Raw genomic sequence first — 21150 nt, 5'->3', positions numbered from 1 at the left:
TAAAAGAGAGTTCCGGGATGCCTGGGTGGCTCAGCAGTTGAGCATCTGCCTTCAGCTCAGGGCGTGATCCCGGGGGTCCTGGGATCAAGTCCCGCATCCACCTCCCTGCGAGGAGCCTGCTTCTCCCTCTGCCTGTGTCTCTCATGAATAAATTAAATAAATAAATAAATAAATAAATAAATAAATAAATAAATAAATAAATAAATAAGAGTTCCATAGGACAGGTCTCATCCATCTCTGCGACCCCAAAGAACCTAACCTAGTGTCTGGCACAGAGCAGGCATTTATTATGTATATTTGAATAACCAAAATAACATGCAACCGTTTGTCCCTACTGACTTAGAATCTCAGCAGCCACAGGCGGGACTACCCGTGAGTTATTATTCTACAGTAGAAGTATGCCAGCACACCCCGTGGCCGGGAGTCGGGTAAAAGCTATCCCAGGCAGAAGAAAGGTAGGTTCCCTCCAGGAATAGATGCTGAAGCAATGGGCAGAGTTCTGATGAGAAAGAAGGGTGTGGTGAGTGGAAGGAAGCTGGTTCATTCACTCCTACAGAGAGAGGCAGAGCTTACACAGGCTGACTCAGGGCAGCTCAAAGTGAGCTGAAAAAGGCAACGGAGCTCCCAGAGAAGGGGTATGGGCTGGACGCTGCCTGCCTCGTTGTGTCTGCACTACCACAGCTGGAGCCCACCCCCGCCAGCAACCCCCAGGCACCTCAAGACAGCACCGAAAGCCTGTGACTGTCCCACCCCTGAGAGGGGACCCAAGGACCTGGCCCCTACAGGCCGTAGAGTTCACAGGCAACCAAGTCATGCGGAAATCATCCAGAGACTGCATGACCCCAGGCCCTCTGTGATAATCTTCCATGGTGAACTTTCAGGAAGATCTCAAAGTTCAAAAGCAAGAAAGGGCCAGCTGACCTATGCACGAGTGGGACTGCTGAGGAAGCAGCTGCCAGAGGTCACACGGCAGGTAGTGGCACACCCGCCTCTCTTGTTCTTCGAATCCATCTTCTCCGACTTCCCTCTACCTTTTCCAATAAGCATTTCATGTTCCCATTTATGTTTTGTAAATTTGGAAAGAACTTTGCAACCCTTGAGAGGTGTGAGGGTCCCCCATTCCAAGGTTATCGGCAGACGCTACTGAACAGGGTTGAGAAAGGGCAGCATGGGACTTTGGGGAGTAGCCTTGCAAGCCCCTCTTTCCCCAGAGAGGCATCTGAGTTAGGGCAGGGAACAGCCTGGGCAAAGGTTTCCCTCATGCAGCAGAAGGCGGAGCATTCTCAGAAAGAACAAAGAAAAGGCATTAAAAAAAAAAAAAAAAGGCATGCTACTCAGTCTGGACAAATCAATCAAGTGAGACTTTCTGCCTAAAGAACAAGACGCTGGGGCCTGAGCTTTGCCTGGCCTTCCCTCTTCTCTCTCCCTGGAAGTCAGCAACCTTAGCAGAATGGCTGTGGCCCCACCCTCGGCAAGGTCCTTCATGGTCACCTCTGAGGCTGCCAGGACCCGGAGGAGCTGAGGGCAGGTGTGGGTTGGCTGGATGGCCACCAGGCCAAGTTGCTAAGGATGCGAAAGCCCTCCTGGAGCTCCATGGGACTGGAGAAAGTCATAGTTACCAGAAAGTCTCTCGGGGAGCTTTTTGTAAATGACCAGGAGGACTAAGTCACTAAGACTCCTTAAGTGGGTACGGAGGGGGGTTAGGGGTGGGGGAGGTTGGGCTTGAGACCCCAAGGGGCCTCCAGGCCGAACAAAAGATGGTCACGTAACTGCCTTCTAAGGAAAGTGGGCCAGTGGGGTGTGCAGGACGGCAGCAGGGTCGGGTTCTCAGGCAAGGAGGCGGTTCTGAAGTTGTCCCCATGCTTTAACCTCCTCCACCCAACACACAGTTGCTCCATTAAAAACACACATGTAAAGCGTTTTGATTTGAAGAGGTGTCTAACTGTGGCCAGCCCAGGGTGCCCATGGGTCTTGGCATGGCCCTGAAGCCAGGCCCCAGCCGCTAGGGCCCTTCTGGTGTCAGCCAGCCACATCCACAGCCTGCAGGGCCCAGAGCCTATCTCAGAAACTCAGACCCTGTTCAGTCGCTCAAAGTGTCCTCCCAACTGAAGATGGAGAGATCGCCCGAGGCGCTGAGAGGATGTTGGCAGCACACTTCAGAGCCTGCAAACTCTGAAGTTGAAGCAGAAAGAATTCTTCCCCCCCAGACTAGAAGGAGCTAAGGCCAATAACATAAGAAAGCTGGGGTGGGGGTGGGGCATGAGTTCAGCCATGGATCCTCCCAGGGACTGGCCCAGCGAAGAGAATGGCCTGGTTTCTGACTGTGACCAAGCCAAGCAGCCTACAGCCTCCGCCACAGGTCTGTGTTCATAGAAGAACCCGGAGGTAGGAAGGTAGCGACAAGGAGCCAGGGCAGAGGTGGGGGCAGTGCACTCCCCACCACTGTGGTTGAGCGCCTGCTGCATACCAGGCACTGTGCCGTGAGCTGTGTATGCACCATCTCATTTGACTCTCCCGGCAGCCCTTTGGAGGAGGAACTGTTGTTCCCAGATGAGGACACCAAAGCACTGAGTAGTAGAGCGACTTGCCCAAGGTCACACCGCCAGTCAGCAGTAGAGTGTGATTCAAAGTCCATGCTCTTCCCACTATCCTCCCTCCACAAAGTTACTCTTGCCCCCTGCCAAGAATAAAACAAAATAATTTCCATGTCTGAGATTCCAGAATTCTCAGACCATCATTCCCTTCCTTAGGGGATAGCTGGGGAGCTGCTGTCCCCCACGGCCGCTCCAGAGGCTGCCAGAAACCTCCTGCCTTAGCAGGCCTGTCCCCGCAGCCCCCATATGCCCGCTGAACGCACAGGGGAGAAGAAATAGGGCAGCCAGTCTACCGACTGCCACGCAGTTTCATTCATCCTCTCCCCCTGAGCCAGCAGACCAACCACTCAGATCCTTACACAGCCAACCAGACCAAATCCCCAAATGGCCAACACTCTCACCAGAGAAGTCACCTGCGTGACTCACAAATGGGAACTACAACTGTGCCTTGTGGTTGGCATGGAGCCGACAAAGGGCAAGGCTGTGATCTGGCTCCCATCCCCTCCACAGGCACCGGGCCAGCTGAGGGGCGCCTATCCCAGGTCAGCCTCTGCTGGGAGGCCCTAATCTTCCCGGATGCTCTGCTGGCCAGCACCCAGGCCCCAGCAAACTCCACTTGGGTCCACTTGGCCGTGGCCTGCATCAAACTAGACAGCTTCTGACGCAGATACCTCCTCCCAAAGATGCCTGCCCTCGGCCAGTGTTAAACACCAGTGTGCTCCCCCTGGGCACGACATGCCAGGCAGCAGCAGGCCAACCCAAATGAGACCTGGCCATAGGCAAGCCATCGAACAGAGCCGAGAACGGATGGCCATGCCCCATCAGGCTCTGTCACTCCACCTGAGCAATGCAAAACCGACTCTGTAGACCCAGTGAGATGCCAAAGGGGAGAGACATTCAAGCACAGGCGTCCCTGCCGAGGGCTTGCTGCTCAGATCCAAGTCCTAAGCTGAAGCTGGTCCCAAGCTCAAATCGGAGCCATGAGGGTCGAGGCTGGCCGAGGGGAAGCCAGGCAGCCAGGGCTGTGGCCACCGGTGAGGCCCTTACCTTGCTCTCCAGGGGCGAAGCGGCCAGCTGTTGCTGCTTGGCGATGTTCTCCGACAGGCACCAGCACACTCTCTTCTTCTGCTCCTGCGAGTGCGCTTCCAAAGTGAATAAGCACTCTGCCTTCTGACGTCAGGGAAAACAGAGAAAAGGATGGTCAGGGCTGCTCCCTGGTTCAGGGGGCTCCCAGGCCCCAGCCCATCCCTGGGCTCCAGAGGGTGAGGCTGCAGCAGGGAGGGGAGGGCCCACTAAAAGCCACAAATGCACACTAATCCCCAGTGACATCGAGGCAGCCAGAGGAGCAGGGAAGCTGGTTCGGGGGCCAGCTGGCGAGGGAGCGGTGTGCCCGCGGGATGGGGGGAAGGGCGGGAGGCGTTGGTTCCCAACACAGTGGAGGCCTGTGGAGAGCCACAGGACAGAAATGGTGAGGTCACCCCCGGGGACAGGCAGCACAAGGCAGCAGTGGGGGAGCACAGGGGAACCCAGAGGGCCAAGGTCTCCAGGCCTCTGACGCTCTGTGGAGCCCAGACCCCGCTCCCGCTCACACGGCACCCCCTCCCCTACCTCGGTGCAAGATCTGATCACAAGGGCAAGGTTAGATGGGCAGGTGGACAGACGTACCAACAGAACTCAGACAGAAACTCAGGTCCCTTGAGAAAGTCTTTGGCAGGTGCAGTCATGTGGCCCCTACGGCCGTACTAGTGCCTGGCACGGGAGCCGGGGGCGCCCCAGGGCTCCTCAGCTCCATCAGGTGCAATGACAGACTCCAGCCCAAGCGCTGCTGTCATTCCAATCTCATCTTGCCATGTAACCTTGTTAAGTACAGTCTCGTCCCCCCAACTAGACTAGAAAGTCCTTCCAGAAAGGCCTTTTCCATCTGGGCCCAGCACGGTGCATGGCCAGTGATGGCCTCGGTAAGCTCTGGCTCCCGGAGGGACTTCAGGATGAGGTCAAAGGCAGGCCGGCTTTGGCACAAGCACCAGGGCGCTGCCTGCTGAGACCCAGGGAGGGGGGCCCCCCTGGGGCAGGGGTGGGGATGGGGGTAGCTGGACCATGCTGGGGGGAGGGGCGGGGGGGCAGTCCAGCACGCCCAGAGCGATCATCCACTCTAGAACACTCTGGTCAGGGGACTGCAGGCTCTTTCTGACTCCACTGGAATTTGATTATAACCTCACAGGGCTGCGATTACATGAGCTCTGCCGGGGAGCTGAGAGCATGGGCTGGATGGCTTGGAACAGAGAAAAGGGCAGTGTTTCTAGGCAGTCCTTGTTCCTCGGACTTCTATTGCAGTCGTTCTCGGAGGTCCACAGCTAGGAGGAAGTGGCAAGGATTGAATGAATCCCAGCCTTGCCACTTCCTAGCTGTGGACCTCAGGAAAGCCTGTCAGATGCCAATGGTAATGACATCACCCCCTCTTGGTGCTCGTGAGAGAGCAGGGAAGTCACGAGAACAGTCCGAGGCCTCGACAGAGAGCAGCTACTGTTGTTATTACTCAGTCCTTTGCTCACTTAATAAATATTTACTGAGCGCCTGCTACATGTCAGAGGCTGTACTAGGTCGTGGGGGGGTAAGAAGCAAGTAAGAGACACGGAGCCCTGGCCCTCAGGTTGGGGCAGAGACCATAAACCATTGAACAATGGAATAATATCATTACCAATTGTGAAAAGGCCAAAAGGGAGAGGTTCTGCTTGAGCCTGGTGGTCAGAGAAGGCCTCTCTGCAGGGGTGGCATTAGGGTGAAGGCCTGAACCATATAGGCCGGCGAGGCAACTGCTTGGGAGAAACTGTTCCAGGCAGAAGGAACAGCGCATGCAATGGCTCTGAGCTGGGATGGCTACCAGCATCTTCGACTAGCATGCAGGGACGTTCACCCAACCCTTCAGGGTGGGGTCGGCTCTCATGCTAAGTGTTCCCAGCATGCCAGCCGTTCCTTCCTGCCCCAAAGTGCTCAGGCGCTGGTCTTCCTAAAAGCATCAGAGAGGGAAGAAATCGCCACCCTTTGGCTTCAGAGAACTGGGCAGATGTGATGAGGCAATTGTCCCACTTAACAACAGATTCCCTCCACTTCTCAGAACCACCCCCCCGCCCCCAGTCTGCTGCAGGGGAAGGACAGGCCCAGCAACGAAGACCCCAGGATTCCCCAGAGGGAAGCCAGCTAGGGCAGGACGTGTCTCACCATGTTCCCCGGCCAGGTGAGGGGTGAGGCAAGGACCATGGTCCCTTCCAGCCTAGACCGGCCATCTCTCCACAAAGCTGGCCCTGCCTCGACCTAGCGTTTTGGGCTTCAGCACATCACTTAACCTCCCAGAGCCAAACCTCTTCTTCTCTTTCTGTTCCAAAGCAGGAACTCTGCCTTAATAACAATTCATTTTCTCTAATTATCAGTTTTAAAGAGCGCTTTCCTTTTTTTTTCTTTTCTTTTCTTTTCTTTTTTTTTTTTTTTTAAGAGCGCTTTCCTATCCATGCTCTCATTTTGATCTCGACAATCTCATGAAGAGGTAGGAAGGGCTTAGATGGTTGCTCCCAAAAGCAAGGGAGGGGAAAACCATGGCTCAGAGCATGCAATGAGAACTAAGGGCTCCTCCAACTCTTATTGCCAGCAAGTCCCAGAAGCAAGACTCAAAGCCTTGGAGAAACACCCGCTGAGATTTCATCCCCCAAACCTGAGAGGCCCCTAGGAGGCCTGCTGAGTCACTGCCCCCTGGCAGGAATGCTCCCCCTTGCAGACTGGGCCCAGAAGCAACCAGAGCACGAAAGCCTTCAAAGAGCCCTGCCAGCCAGTGGGTCTCAGAGCAGCTGCAGAGCTCACTGGTAACTTTTTGTACTACTCTACACTGCTCTGAGCTCCAGGATCGTGTGCCTTTCTACAGAAGTGCAGGAAAGCCTCCCCTCACAGTGAGAGGGCTGCCGGCAAACTCATCTTGAGTCACCACCACCCCCCACATGCCATACCCCACACAGTGCTAAGCACTTCGCCAGGGGGGTCTCAGTACTTCCAATAACCTTGCAAGGTAAAGGCTGTGATTATCTCCATTTTACTGACAACCACAAGAACCACTTCCTCTTCCTTGCCCTGTAGATAATCTCTTTTTAGAAAATCGTGTTTCTCCCTGCCTGGGATGGTGACCATATGACCTATCTCAATGTAGAGTTCAGGGCTGAGTCTCTGGCTCTGAGAGCTTGAAGCTGAAAGCCCCATAATGCTAGAGAATCCAGAAGCCTTCTGAGGCACCAAAGACCTAAACCCACGCCTGGCCCCAGGGGCCAGGGGTTGGCTGTCTTAGATGGGCAAACATGTTGGGGAGGCCCTTGCTCCCAAGGCTCCTTTCTAGGAGCTTTGGAGGCTGATCTAGTCAAGAGAGAAAGCTTAGAACCAACTTCCTCCAGGGTAGCTGAATTCCCATCTGTATATATCTGTCAAATCAAGGACCTATTGCCTGCCTGGCTGCCCTGCATATGAACAGTCTCTCTTAATCCCGAGTGATCTAACTCATTGGTTTCAATGCCGTTGCACACCATGCCCTCACATACCAGGACCCAGGGTCGAGGCCATAAGCAGCCTTAAAAGCATCCTCATGTAACTCACTCAGAGAAGGGGCCTCCTGATGGAGAACTGGGCCTGGATTTCTGCATTCAAACACGAGCATCCTCAAATCCAGCCAGAAACCTGGGTGCTCCCGGCCTCTGTAAAACCCGTCTTGGGCAGCCCGGGTGGCTCAGTGGTTTAGTGCCACCTTCGGCCCAGGGCCTGATCCTGGAGACCCGGGATCGAGTCCCATGTCAGGCTCCCTGCATGGAGCCTGCTTCTCCCTCTGCCTGTGTCTCTGCCTCTCTCTCTCTCTCTCTCTCTCCCCCCGTGTGTGCATGTATCTCTCATGAATGAATAAATAAAATCTTAAAAAAAAAACAACCTGTCTTGCCATATCTCCTTGTTCTTGAATTAGTATTATCTTCGTAGGAACTAAAACCCCTCCTGCTACTGTTTGTTCACTTGCCTTGACAAACATCCTCTCATTTAAGTCTAATGACTTTATGACACAGGTAGGAAGGAAAGGCACAGCCTTTCATTTTTCAGATGAGAACACTGAGGCTTGGAGAGGGTAAGTCAGTGGCCCCGGGAGACCTCAGGAAAGGAGATTCAGAGTCTGTCCCCTGCCCTAGAGCCTGCAGTCTTACCGCGTTTGTGTAACTCTGTATGTACATTACAAGGAACATGAGATATTCCTCTTAGCTTTCTTTTTAAAAGGTCAATAAATCATTGGTGATGTCTCTAATGGAGAATAAATGAATATGAAAAGCTCTCCCCCTGTTATGAAGCTGACAATAACAATAACTACCATTTATGGAGCACTCACCCTGTGCCAGGCTCTGTGCTAAGTGCCTTGACCAGGGTATCTTATTGAATCTCATTTAATCATTACAACAGCCCTGCCAGGTAGGCCCATCAGCCTTGTTTCAGAGAGGAGTACGTGACTGGCCCAGATCACTCAGTTAGGAAATGGCAGAGCCATGATTCAAGTCTAGGTCTTCCTAACCCCAAAGCACAGACTCTCAAATTAATGGAGCCAGGATCAGATCCCAAGAGAATGGTTCTTGACCGACATGCCGTTTGTCCCAGTGACCTTGGTGTTCCCAAGCCAGTAGGAGGCTGTGTCTGTCCCACAGGTTTGCAGGGGCTGAGGGATACCTGTCCAGGAAAATAGAGACTCCAGGGCCAAGGACTACTTAGGACAATGCCACCCAGCACCTACTGCTAGGAAACAACCAAAGCTGCTGCCCACCCACCCCCTCCCCAGGCAATTGAGGCTTTTGGAATGCAGTGGAAAACCTTTCAAACTCCTGACTCTCTTGCCCCAGTTTCTTTTCTGGGTGCTTCCTGCATGTTAGACAATGAAGATAAACCACTTGCCAGAAGGTCCAGTGACAATGTGAGTTTGGTGTTCCCCGTGGGATCCAAAAGCACCATGTCGAACCTATGTGGGGCTACAGAGCAAGCAGGCATCCTATCTTCCTGTTACAGATGTGCCTCTCACAACAGCCTCTTAGGAGAAAAGAGGCTTCTGGCTGCCTGTGAGCTCCAATCTCCAGCCCCTCTGGATCAGAACTCCTGGCACTTTAACTGAAATAAAAGGCCCTGAATCAATATCCCTTCATCAATCTTTGGAGAGCTAGGCGGTCACAGTTCCCTGGAAGCCAATAAGCAGAAGTGCTTTTCTCTGGACAAAACAAACCAGCCTGGCAGGAAGCTCTCCTAGCATTAAAGAACCTGGAGCTTCATTTCAGGCCCTGCCAGGGAGAGCTGGAATCCAGAGGGGTGAGGCTGAGGGGCCAGTGCTCTGACTTTTCCCAGCCTCGTTCACAGCTGCTAGGCTGGTGGCTGGGCTCTGTGGAATCGACTACCCATGGGCTCTGAAGCGCCTCTGCCAGCTACTTCCTGTGCCTGGTGGAGATGTGCCGACCAGGGGAAGACATCCAATGCCTTCCTGGGCCTTGGGTCGCCATTCTAGGCAGTCAAGGTCCTCAGTTCAGCTCCGACAATGTCCACTGCCCTTTAAAATGCTCTGCCCTCCCATGAAGCTAACTGGTCAACTCCGCCTTCTCTGCCAGGCATCTGTTCAGCCAAGGGGACTCTCTCGAAGGCCTGAACCCCTTTTCATAGCCAGGAACTAAAAGGATGATTTTTAATCGTAAGCGACATACACACTCCTTCTCCAAAGGGTACCTTCCTCTTGGCCAGCGAGTGTAGACCATGCCCTGCCCACAGCATCTTGTCCCACCAGACAGGCTGGTGTGTCCAGGACTTTTAGATGGAACAGACTTAAGTAGAAGCAGAGGCTGGGAACGGGTCTAACGAATCCTTGCTTAGAATGGATACTGCCCCTGCTCCTATCAGCAGAGACATGAGACTGGGAATAGAAATTTGGCTGAAAATTCAAGAGTTTCTATGGCTCCGTAGCAATCAACATTTTCATCACCACGGACTTCTGTGATTAAAGCCCTGGTCTGATAATATTTTATCTCCCAAAGTATATCAAGCAGTAAGTTGTCTGCCTGCTTTTGTTCAGCAAAGGCATAGCACCGCCCATACGTGCTTCTGAGCAGACTGAGATAACCAGGAATACCAATCACACGGAGTGGGCATCATTCCAGCCCCAAAGCGCAGACACTCAATGTTTCCTTTAGCCTGCATTAGCTGGCCCAGGTAAACGTGCAATTACATCCGTGCCCTTTAAAACGCTGACAAGATTCTGCAGGAGGGGTCATGGGTGGTACTTCCTGGAAAAAGAGGGAGAAGGAGGCAGGCACAAGAACCAGGGCAAATCTCCAGAAGCAAGGCTACCAACCAAGTAAAGAAAATGATGCATAGCTGTCAGGCCACAGCCTCACTCTGACCCCTGCAGGTGCTGGAGACCAGAGGGTCCTAATTGGGGGATCACAATGTCCTTCTGTCCCCTCGGGGCATTTCTTTTCTTTTTTTTTTTTTTTTTTTTTAAGATTTTCTATATTTATTGGACAGAGCAAGAGAGCACCAGCAGGGGGAACGGCAGAGGGAGAGGGAGAAGCAGGCTCCTCGCTAAGCAGGGAGCCCGATGTGGGGCTCGATCCCAGGACCCTGGGATCACGACTAGCAGATGAAAGATGCTTCACCGACTGAGCCACCCAGGTACCCCCCTTCTAGGCACTTCTGTGCCCACTGCTCTTCCACGCAGAGGTGAGAGACACTGAGGTAGGGACTCCTGACCCCATTCTAGGGCAGGAAACCCCCCAGGACCACGGTATGAGATGACATGGAGCCTGGCACTGGAACCCAGGACTAGACGCAGACCAATGTCTTCCCACTAGCACCAGGCCACAGAGCTCTCTCTTCAGATCCAGAGGCAAGGACTCACCTCTGCTAGGTACAGCACACAGAATTTCAGGTCTTCTGAAGAACCTTGGAGGAAAGAAAATATAAGACTTGCGTTAGAGTCGGCAACACAGTCTAAGCAGCTATAGTACTGCCAGCTGCCTCGCCCAGAAGCCCGTGTGCAGTACCTTCCAGAAAAAGAGGAAGAAGGAAGCAGGCACAGGGGACAGGGAAATCTCTGGAGGGAAACCCACTTAGGAACTAAGCAGATGGAGGCACAGCAGTAAGGGCTTTACCCACAGGTCTGCATCACCCCAGGGATGCTGCAGTCCCACTCCCTTGACAGGTAGCCAGGAACACCTCTGGGCACAGGTCCAGGGAGCTGTCACCTGCCTCAGAAGGCTTCGGTCTTTCCATGCTCCCTGCCATGAGGGACACGGAGGGACACAGAGGCAGCACACATTTGGGTTTTCCTTGAAATGCTCCCAAGGGTTCAACAAGGGGCCACTTAACTTGCTGGATGGACCTAGGAATGTGTGGGCTGTGCAGCGAGATCCCCAGTCGTGGGCTGGATGTCACCCGCAGATGGCCTCCCAGCCTGGGACCAGCCCCTCAGTGTGTTTTCCTAGAGCCCCGATTTCCAATCCCAAACTGCCCACCCTCCACCTCTCCACCTGGGAGGCAGCTGGGAGGGGTCGTCGGGCTCCCCGCACCTCCAGCAGAGGGGCTAAGGCAGAGAACCTACAGACGACCCATTTGGTCCCAGCACTTCAGAAACACAAAGACCAAGAGGTGATCCCTGGCTGCTGGGGAAGGCTCCTTGGAGGAGGATCCTCTTGAACTTCAATGCAAGATGGGAAGAAGGACACTCCGGGAGGTGGGAACAGCATTGGCAAAGGCACAGACGTGCAGAAGCACAAGCTGTGGTTCAAGGGATAGCAAGTGTGAGGAAGAAGCCCTGCCCCTTCCCTGACCATTGTGGGCTGCTCCTCGGAACCTGGCATCACTCCCCACCGGGGCATTCTTCGGGGCACAGACCAGGGATGGTTAGCAATTTCCTGAATTTCAAGCAATTGACTTCACTGGGCAGGTAGTCATTATTGAGAGAAACAACCATACCACACGTATAACAACACACACTTACAGGGCCATGTGCCGACCGCTGTGCCATCTGCTGTCCGTGCAGAAGCTCGACCCTTGCAACAACCCCCAGGACGCAGGGGCCACTAGCATCCATGATTCGTGTGGGGAAAACTGAGGCTCAACACACATTTGAATCGAAGAAATTGTCCGATAAACCAAAATGGGTTGCAAAGCAAAGCTAACCAGGTAACAGAGATAGTGGGGCAAGCCAACTCCTAAGAAAAGCAGTGAGTGAAGGCCCTCGTGTGGGTGAAGACCAGGCCCCCCTGCAGCAAGCATACGGGCAGTTCCCTAGGGCCAGGGGTGCCAGCAAGAGCCAGAGAAAAATAGTCCAATAGTCCAATGGGGGGGAGGGGGGATGGCGGGGGTGGCAGGGGAGTTCACTCTGGACTCAGAAGAAATCCTTCTACTTCTCCTCACCTAAAGGAGGGTCGGGACGGGGAGGGCCCCCCTAGGAAGCTCATCATGTTTAAGAAACCTCTCATTTGGAAACTTCCACCAACTATTTGCCTTGCTGAGGGTGGAGACAAGGGGAGGTGGTTTCTTTTGTTTAAGAAAACATTCTGGATGCCTCCTTGGCTTTCCAGAAGCAGATCTTAGTGCCAAGGGAGAAACAAAAAGATCTATGTAAGAAAATAACAGAAATGTGGGTTTTAGAAGCTGGCAGTGAGAGAAAAGAAGGCTCCAGATGGGAGGGGAAAGCCAAGGAGATGGGAGCCTCGGGGAGACAGGAGGCCGAGAGGTTGGGGGAGGCTCAGCCTACGACATATTCCCAATGGCAGGGGGTGGTTGACGGCTGCTTGACAACTTCCTGGGCTGTGACACCCCCTGCCACCACCCTCCTACATTACCCCAAACCTTCCCTGAAGTCTGTTCCACATCACAGCCTTGTGCTGGCAGCGCTTTGAGAGAAGGATGGAATGGGGGCAGCGCTCAGCATGGCTCAGAGCCTCAACAAGGGACAGCAAGCCCCCGGAACCCAGGGTGCCAGGAAGGAGGCGTAGCCGCGGAAAAGTGGTGGCTGACCCAGGAGAGCCACCTCACCCCGTCAGAAACCCTTCTGGGACATTAGACCGGGCCCTGGGCTTTCCAGAGTGTGGAGAAGTACAAAGAAAAGAGACCTGGAGGCAGCACACATTTGGGTTTTCCATCCAACACTCCAGCTACCTTCATCATTTTGAAATTCCACTGCAAGTCACTGGCTCCTGGGTGAACCCTGCTTCCCACCAAGGACTGTGGGCCGTGCAGAGAGAGGTCCAGAGGCCCAGAGATGGCTTCCTCACTCGAGTCTGATCCCTCTGTCATGTTCCCAGAGCCCTCTCAAGCCTGGTCTGAGATCCCAAACTCAGCCATTCGCCAAGCACTCCCTATGCTTGCGTGACAAAGCCAAGAGGGGTGTTGTTTCCATTTTCCAGTTGCAGAAACTGAGACCCAGGGAGAGAAAACAATTTGTATAGGCATGCAGTAAGTGACGGGTGGAGCTGAGATTCGAACCCAGGCCGGCTGCCTCTGAAGCCCGAGTTCCAACCAGTGCATCACATTTCTGCTCCCCCTGCCCCGCACCCCTTTACTTCTCTGCATCCCACCAGACTCTGCACTCCTACTCCAGAGGTGGGAATGTGTCTCTCCCCCTGCCATGGCCTTGGAGGCAGCTGGCACTGAGGTGAGCTTGGAGGATGTGCTCAGCAAATGTCAGCTGACTAAATTTAACTCCAAGCGTTCCAGCAGCTGGAACCCTAAGCAGCTGAGTTACCGAGACTGGGTACCTGGCTCCCTCGTGGTGGATGGAGAGCCCAAGAATCAGCTGGACATTTCCAGGCCATCCTAAGAGAACAGAGCAGGCCAGGAAGACACACTGTGGGCGGGATGCTGGCCCCTGGGAGAGAGAAATATAAAGACCAGCAAAGCCAGTGGGTGGCAGAGACAGGAAGAGGCCACAATGGGCCCTGGATGACCAGAGATGTCCCAATTGTTAGCACCAACTCTCCACCTGTCCCATTATGCTGCCATTCAGACCTGCTGTAGTTTGGGGATGCTAGGGAGGAGGGCAGGCGAAGTTTACGTGGCCACCACCAGCTGGGAGCCCTGGAGAAGTGTACCCCAGCCCCTGAGCTGCACAGCACTTCTAGTCTCCTAGTCGCTCATGCATTCATTCAGCCAACAGACATTCACTGGGCACTCAATGCTCTGTGCCTCGTGCTAGGCCCTGGGAGGATGCTTGGCCAGCAGAGCTAAGCTCCATTCGGGCAAGTCACACACGGCAGTCATTGTTCCCTGGGTGGCATAGGGTCCCCCCTGCTAGGAAAAGCCCTTGTCAGCCCCAGCCCGTAGGAAAGGCAGGGTGTGCTCCTTATTACCATCCTCTTTGCCCCAAACTGAACTTTCTATGCATGTTGACACACCTGGGAGGCATGAGCAACATTAATCAGAGGCCATTCTGTTAATAGAAGCTCCAGCCGAGGCCCCAGATGGATCTCTTAAAAGCCTCACCCAGGCCCTCGCTGCTGCAGTGGGAGATGGGCTGGAGGCCAGGTGCCAGGACTCAGGACCCTGGGTCCCACAGCTCCAACTCCAACTGCAGGAGAAGGGGACACTGGATTTCTGTGAGCCCTGGGAACCACAAGCCTGTCTCAGGGGAGTGGAGGCAGGGGGAGGAGGGAGGGGCTCCACCAACGTCTGGAGGAAAATCTAAGAGATGAGACATGCACCTGTGTGCTCAGTGTCACCGAGCCTTGTCCCTGGAGAGCCATGTTCACTGTTTGCTGGAGAAGGGGCTGGAGAAGGGCAAGACAACACGTCTACACCAAACCACCTGCACCAAACCGTCGCAGGAAGTCCAGAATACGTGAACACTCACACACACACACCTCGACACCCATGCCAAGCCAGCAGGCTCTGCTGGCCGTGGTCCTCTCTCCTGAGGGGTGCCAGCCTTGGCCACCCTCAGCCTACCATCTATCTGCAGGGAGAGGATGTGGGCTCTAGCTCAAGGAAGCCATGTCTGCACAAGGCTATTGCTCACAAGAGCTCAGCATCTGGAAGGTCTCTCTGCAACACCTGAGGCCCCACACCACCCACTCGGACCAGCCACCACCCAGTGGAAGACGGAGCTCACCCAGACTCTAACTTCAAGGCTTGGGTCTGAGGGCTCCAGGAGGGGAAGAGCCAACCAATCCCCAGCCGAGCACCCCCAGCCCACCCCAAGGGGTGGAGGCAGGATGTTTGGGCACCATCTACCATCTCACAGCAACCTCCTGTCAGGGCACGTCAGGGCTGGGAAAGACCATCAAGGATGGGTCCAACCCATCCTTCACAGTCTGAGACACCAGAGTCCAGAAAAGGGAGCCGGCCAGCTGAAGTCACAGAGCACGTTAGCAGCGAAGCAGAGCCCAGACCCCAAACTCCCAGCTCTGACCCTCTGCTCTTCCACGGCCTCTTCTCTCCCACTCCAGTCCCATCACAAAGCATGGCCAGTTTGAGCCTCTCTTCTTTCCCCTCCCCTCTTCTAGCAGGAGGCTGAGCAGATGAGCATCCTGGGCTCATGGCCCCAGACCTGGGTGAGGAGCATGATGAGCACAACTGAGTAAAGGTCTGGGTCTTATAATCAGCCTGTGCATCTTATCGGGCTCCCCATCCCTGACTGGGTCCTGATTGTCTGAGGCGGGGTATGCGTGCAGGGGGGTGGCAGGGATGGGAGAAGGGGGTGGAGGGGTGAGCAGGGGAAGCTGGGTCTGAGGGAAACAGGGCGGGGCAGGGAAGCCCTGGGCAGAGTCTGCCAGAGCTCTCACCTGCTGCCCCCCCCCCCCCCCCCCGCAGGCCCTGGGGAGCCAGGGTGGGAGCTGCTGCAGCGGAGCTTACTCAGAAGGCTGCCTGTGGCCACCCTGCAGGAGGGGCTGGCCCAGAGACAGGTGACCTGCTTCTCCCCACTCAGGGGCGGCCCTGCTCAGTGGGCAGGAGAAAGCTCAAGGCAGAGAAGGAGAAGTTGTAAGTGACTTCCTGTGGGGCGGCCCGAGGGGAGGTTCTCACACTCCCTGGGTTCCTGAGGAGGAGGAGGAACAGTGCACAGGAACACAGGACGGCTCTGCAAACATGCAGGAAGTTCTCCTGGAGCAAAACCCGTCAAAACAGAATTCTTTCGCAGGGTAATATTTTCCTCTCTGCCCCTGTCGCCCGTGCTCAAACAGGTCTGTTGTTGTTTTCATAATCTGGGAGAGGAAATCAAGCCCCTTTCAGCAGGGACTTTAGGCGCCAAACCAAACCGCTCAACAGATACTCCCAGCTGGCTTCCCGTTCCCGAGTGGAGGAGGCCCGATGGAAAGTTTGCAGGGGACCTTGGCTCCACGGTCCCCCGGGACCCCTGCTCCCCGGGCCCCAGCCTGGGCCATGTGGCTGGGTGCAGAAGGAGCAGTGCTCTCCTGTCCGGGATGTGCGTGGCGAGTGGGGCAGCAGGCAGTGAGCACCGGGCACCTGGTGTGGGCCGGGCCCCTGCATATGACCTTACTAAATCTGCACAACAACCTACCGGCAGCCCCACTTACACGTGAGCCCCCAGGCTCAAAGAGGTTGGAGTAGAACGTGCCCAAGATCACAGGCAGTGAGCGGCAGGGCCGAGATCTAAGCACAGGTCTGTGTGAGCCCAAAGCTCTTCCCACTCCACAGCCTCCCTGAAACGTGTCTGGACCAGAAACCTCCCAGCAGAGCTCAGGGCGTACGGCCTAGGATGAAATGCCAGTGTCGCGGAGCCTAGCGGCCCAGGGGCAGGACTGGCCCCAACCCCACGTGCTCAGATGCCCCACTGATGGCTGGCAGCCCGCCTGGCAGCCGGGTCAAATCCAAACTGTGCATCTGTACCGCCCAGAGTAGCGGGACTCAGGGCAAGCAGGAGGGAGTCCAGGGCACCTGGGGCACGCACTTACCTTCCTGCAGCTTCACGCTCTGGAGGTAGAGGGGGTTCCTCAGGACGTTGCAGCGTCCCGGCTCATCTTCCTTGGTGAAGAGCAGCAGGTCCGAGTAGGCAAACAGTGTCACCTGCATCCCAAGAGAGCAAACAGAACCGGCTGCTCTGCTGCCCCAGAGCCCGGGAGCCACGGTCTCCCTGGGAGGCCGGGGTAAGGAGTCTTGGTCATCTCGGGCAGAACTAGGATCAGACTCTCAGTGTGGCCTTGGCCAAGGACAGAGATGTGATCTACAATCAGGACTTCCCTTTGGTCTAGAGTTTTCTACACCTCTAACTCTTTATCATGGGGAGGGGGTAGGGAAATAGGATAAAACACGACCCTCACCTTCCACGGCAGGTGACCCCTGCAGGCCTCTCCACCTCCACAGCCCAACCCCCGCCAGGCCATCTTTCTGACTACAGGCCCCTGGAATCTTCAGCCCAGTGCTGCTGGCTTGGCGCCACTCGGGAGCTGCGGGATGTTGGCACAATTGCTTGTATTCTCCTCTAAATGTCTGGCTAAAAGAGCGCTGCACTTGGAGTCAGAAGTCACAAGGCTCTCCACTAAGGAGCCATGAAAACCTGGTTAGGGTCCCCAGAGCTGATGCTTCAGTTTTCTCATCTGTACAGACAGGGGAGTGTCCCTGCCCAGGTCCCTCACAGGCTTCTTTCACGAGCCCTGTGTAGACTGAATTGAAGCATCATGCAGTGTGAGGTCTTATGATCACATTCTTCGAGGATGATTTTAACTACATTAACACATAATCAGTTCAAGAGAAAGCCAGCTACTTACGCTCTAATACAGACATGTATGTGACTTTTATCTCTTTTATGCGCTAGCTGTTCCAAAAATAAAAGGAGAAAGCTATTTTTAGACATTATAGGTAAACCAACAGGCATGCTCAGCATAGTTTCGTGCTAAAAAAAACTACTTGATCCCCTAATGCCACTAAAGATTACACTGTTCTTTGCTTTGTAAGCCTTGCAGCAGCTCTTAGTTAAAAGCAATAAAATCCAATTTTAGATTCTCCAAAGAAAACAAAATGTTATTAATTATGTGAACTTCCCTTTGAGGTATCAAAACCTTGACACCTTATCTCTTCTGAGGTAGGAGGAGTTACCCAGAAGGCTTGGCGTGCACCCTCAAAGGCCACAGCGAGTATGCTCGGGGTGATTGCTGAAGTTTAAGAAAGTCAACATGTTGACATTTAGCTATCAGACTGTTAAAGATGACGGAATAACTACCTCTGATGCTCTAGCCTACAGAAATACCTACAAGGATATATTAATATGAAACTATAAGGATGTTCTCAACGGTATCTTCATAATAAAAAAAAGAACACAGATACCCAACAAGAGAGGATGGATAAAATAAATTATTCTAGGGGCACCTGGGTGGCTCAGGGGTCGAGCATCTGCTTTTGGCTCAGGTCGTGATCCCAGGGTCCTGAGATCGAGTCCCACATTGGGTTCCCTGCAGGGAGCCTGCTTCTCCCTCTGCCTATGTCTCTGCCTCTCTCTCTCTGTGTCTCTCATGAATAAATAAGTAAAACTCTTTAAAAAATAAATCTGCCTTCATATGGGAGAATTTTATGCAACTATCAAAAGAATAAAGTAAGGCTATGTGGACAGAAATGCAGGTAGAAATCTGTCCACATGGTGCCCACATTGCCCTAAAAAGCCAAGTAGCTCAATGTGCAAAAATGCCTAGATTTTAATCCAATTTTGTAACATAAAATTGTAGATTTATACATTTTTTAAATGTCTAAGATATCACACTCTTCCCTTTGGGAGCAGAATTTCACTTTATACATTTCTGTTTAATTTGCATTGTATGACAAGAGAGCCTATTACTTTCGTGATTTAAAAATACATAAATATTTTTCAAAGGACCACTTGGCTCCTTGAGCACAGCACAAGCACAGAGGTTTGGAGGAATCTGGGCCATAGGGGCAATGGGGGTGTCCCTGAGCAGGAGGCTCTCCTGGGCTCTAGCTTCTCCAATGGGCACCCAACACGAGAGCTCTGGAAATGTGGGCTGGGAGAGATTCTGGTATGACTCTCCAGACTTCTCCCAAACCACAGTCCTGACCCAACACAGCCCAAAAGAAGGCCCATCTGTTAAGTTCTTTCTTTCTGCTCAGTGGATTCTTACTTGTAAATAGCATCACTGCCTTCCTTCAAAGATGGGGACCATGCAGCTCAGAGAGCTGAAGTGACCTGTCCAAGGCCACACAGCCATGGACCATTGCCCAGATCTGTCTGACTCCAAAGCTCTTATAACATGGAGAGGTATCCATATGCCTACATCCATCCTCCCCCTGAATGCGAAAGGAGCCAAGCACGGACCAAAAGAGAAAAGCAAAGGAGACCAAAAATGAAGTTAAAGAAGGGGGAAAAAATGATCTAGGACCTGAGGGGTTGATTCTCTGAGCAAACTTGCAGGTTTTCCCACTAAAAAGAAATCTGGCAGTCATACCTCCAGACCCGTAGGGAAGCTGGCAGGGGAAGGGTCCGAGGGGGGGCAGTCTGTCAGGAATCTAAAATGTTAAAAAAAAAAAAAAAAAAAAAAAAGGTCCCAGGCTCTAAGAGAGCTAGGTGGATGGCAACTTGGGAAGAACCATGGGCAAGGTGAGAGGAGCTCCAGGCCACTACTCTGGCCCCAATTCCCAGTGCTGAGAATGTGGTCTAGACAGGAAGTGATTAAGGCATGAATGAAGAATTTCCCCAAAGGTCGGGTCAGGGAAAGGACAGAGCTGGCACACAGCTGGACACAGGGCAGAGGGGCAGGGGGATCCCTCTCCTGTGCCACCAGCACCCTGCCGGACTTCCTCCAGAAGGAGCCGTAGCGGCCCACAGTGGAGTGATGCCATCTCCACCGCCCAATTACCTGTTGCCTTCCACAACAGGCCATGGGGCCGCCGGGTGCCTTCCCCACATTTGCTCCAAGGACACATCTGCTTTCCCAAAGGGTCAAAGGTTGAGAGATCGCTTGGTTAGGAAATCCTTGCAACTTGGAGGTTCACTTCTCCCAAGGAGCCCTAAGCAAGCTCTCCCCAGAGATCTTGCCTAAAGGCAGAGTTTGCAGAAAAGACCTTGGTGCCTTGGTTAATGGTAAACTCAGTGAGTCAGTGCATGAAGTGAGGGTGTGTCTGTCTTGGGCCTCATAATTCCCCTGTGACCCTGAGCACAGGGCCTGGTAGATGCTCAACAGCTATTGTTTGAACGTGTAAGCGAGGCTACGCCATAGTGCTGATTTGATCTCAGGGCACGTTACTCAAGCGTGTGACTTCTGGGAGGGCGCATGATGTGGGGCAGCCCAATGTGAGACTCATCAGCTCCCAGACGTTAGCGACCTGGAGCATGCTCGGAGAAGAGACGGGAAGACGAACAAGCGGGAACATTCCAGGAAGAAAGATTTCTGTTATGGGTAAAAGGGAACTTTCTACAATTTAGCATTCTCCCGTAACAAAACCTGTGTGTGCCTGGAGGGGCTGCCTCTCCCAATCCAAAGCCATCTGGAAAACCATCAGCTGGAAAGTTACAGAGAAGCAGTCAGAATGGATGACTTCTGAGGGCCCAACCAACGCTGCAATTCTACAAACTTATCCAAGCCCCTCTTGAATTGGTTTGTATTTTTGACCTAAAGGTACCAAGATCCATGTATTGGCAGCCTAGCATGTTTCATGAAAAAGAAAGATATTTATTTGTCTTCAAGTCGTTTCTTTCAGTCTTCAAAAGGGATCTCTTAGTTCTAAGACTCTAAAGATCCACTAGACAAAGCTTTTTTGGACAGACTGTAAACATAATCAGGCTATGGCTCCAGCCTGTGCTTGTCAGTCTGTTTTTCAACAAACATGCCAGAGGCAGCATGGGATCGTGAAAGCACTGCTGAGCCAGAGATCCAACTGCTAATCCTGGCTCTATCCGTAATGCGCCTTGAGACCCCTGGGTTCCAGTTGATCTCACTGGGAGCCTCACCTTCTTCATCTGTAAAGTGGGGACAACTGGCCTCTCTCTCAAGGATGCTGCAGGAGCTAATTTAAGGTCTACTATGTTAAATGCATGTGCAGTGAGAAGTGTTTGAGCGCCCAGTGGTGAGAAGACAAACAAAAGAGCAGATTTAGACATAGGTATGTGTTTTAGGATGGCTGTCATTTCTGCCTTCATCTGAGTCTTGTGAATTTGTAGCCACACCTCACTTTCTGACACTTGGCCACCTGACTTAGCTCCACCACACACTTACTCATCAAGCACAGCTCCAAGCGATTTCTTGTTCCTAAAACTCAAATTTACTGGTGAAGTTTTACTCTCTCAGAGGTAACTCAGAAGATATGCCAAGGTTCTTAAGAAAGCTCCTCAAGAGGAAGTCCAGAAGTGTAGTGAGCTTGGCACCTGCGGGGCTCAGTCAGTTAAGGATCTGCCTTCAGCTCTGGTCATGATCTCAGGGTCCTGGGATCGAGCCACACGTCAGGCTCCCTGCTCAGCGGAGAGTCTGCTTCTCCCTCTCCCTCTGCCCCTACTCCTGCTCTCTTGCTTGCTTGCTTGCTTGCTCTCTCTCTGTCTCAAATAAATAAATATTTTTTA

General features: G+C 53.3%; 1 protein-coding gene across 9 annotated transcripts in view; it reads right to left on the bottom strand.

Annotated features, from left to right (window-relative positions):
* The window catches only part of RGS3 (regulator of G protein signaling 3), a 137864-nt gene that overhangs the window by 50903 nt on the left and 65811 nt on the right, over nt 1–21150 (bottom strand). For all 9 annotated transcript variants that reach the window (XR_012038498.1, XM_072842446.1, XM_072842444.1 and 6 more), the window contains 3 exons: nt 16544–16655; nt 10528–10571; nt 3642–3764 (listed from right to left, as the gene is read on the bottom strand). Coding sequence is in view for 8 of the 9 variants with exons in the window: in XM_072842446.1 (XP_072698547.1) it covers nt 3642–3764; nt 10528–10571; nt 16544–16655 (279 nt within the window). In the remaining variant the exon portion in view is untranslated. The remainder of the gene's footprint in view (nt 1–3641; nt 3765–10527; nt 10572–16543; nt 16656–21150) is intronic.

This window comes from Canis lupus, chromosome 10 (genome assembly GCF_048164855.1).
Source record: "Canis lupus baileyi chromosome 10, mCanLup2.hap1, whole genome shotgun sequence".
Classification (NCBI taxonomy): Eukaryota; Metazoa; Chordata; class Mammalia; order Carnivora; family Canidae; genus Canis; species Canis lupus.
Note: the sequence above shows the minus strand (reverse complement) of the source record. Positions and strands in the feature narration are given on the sequence as shown.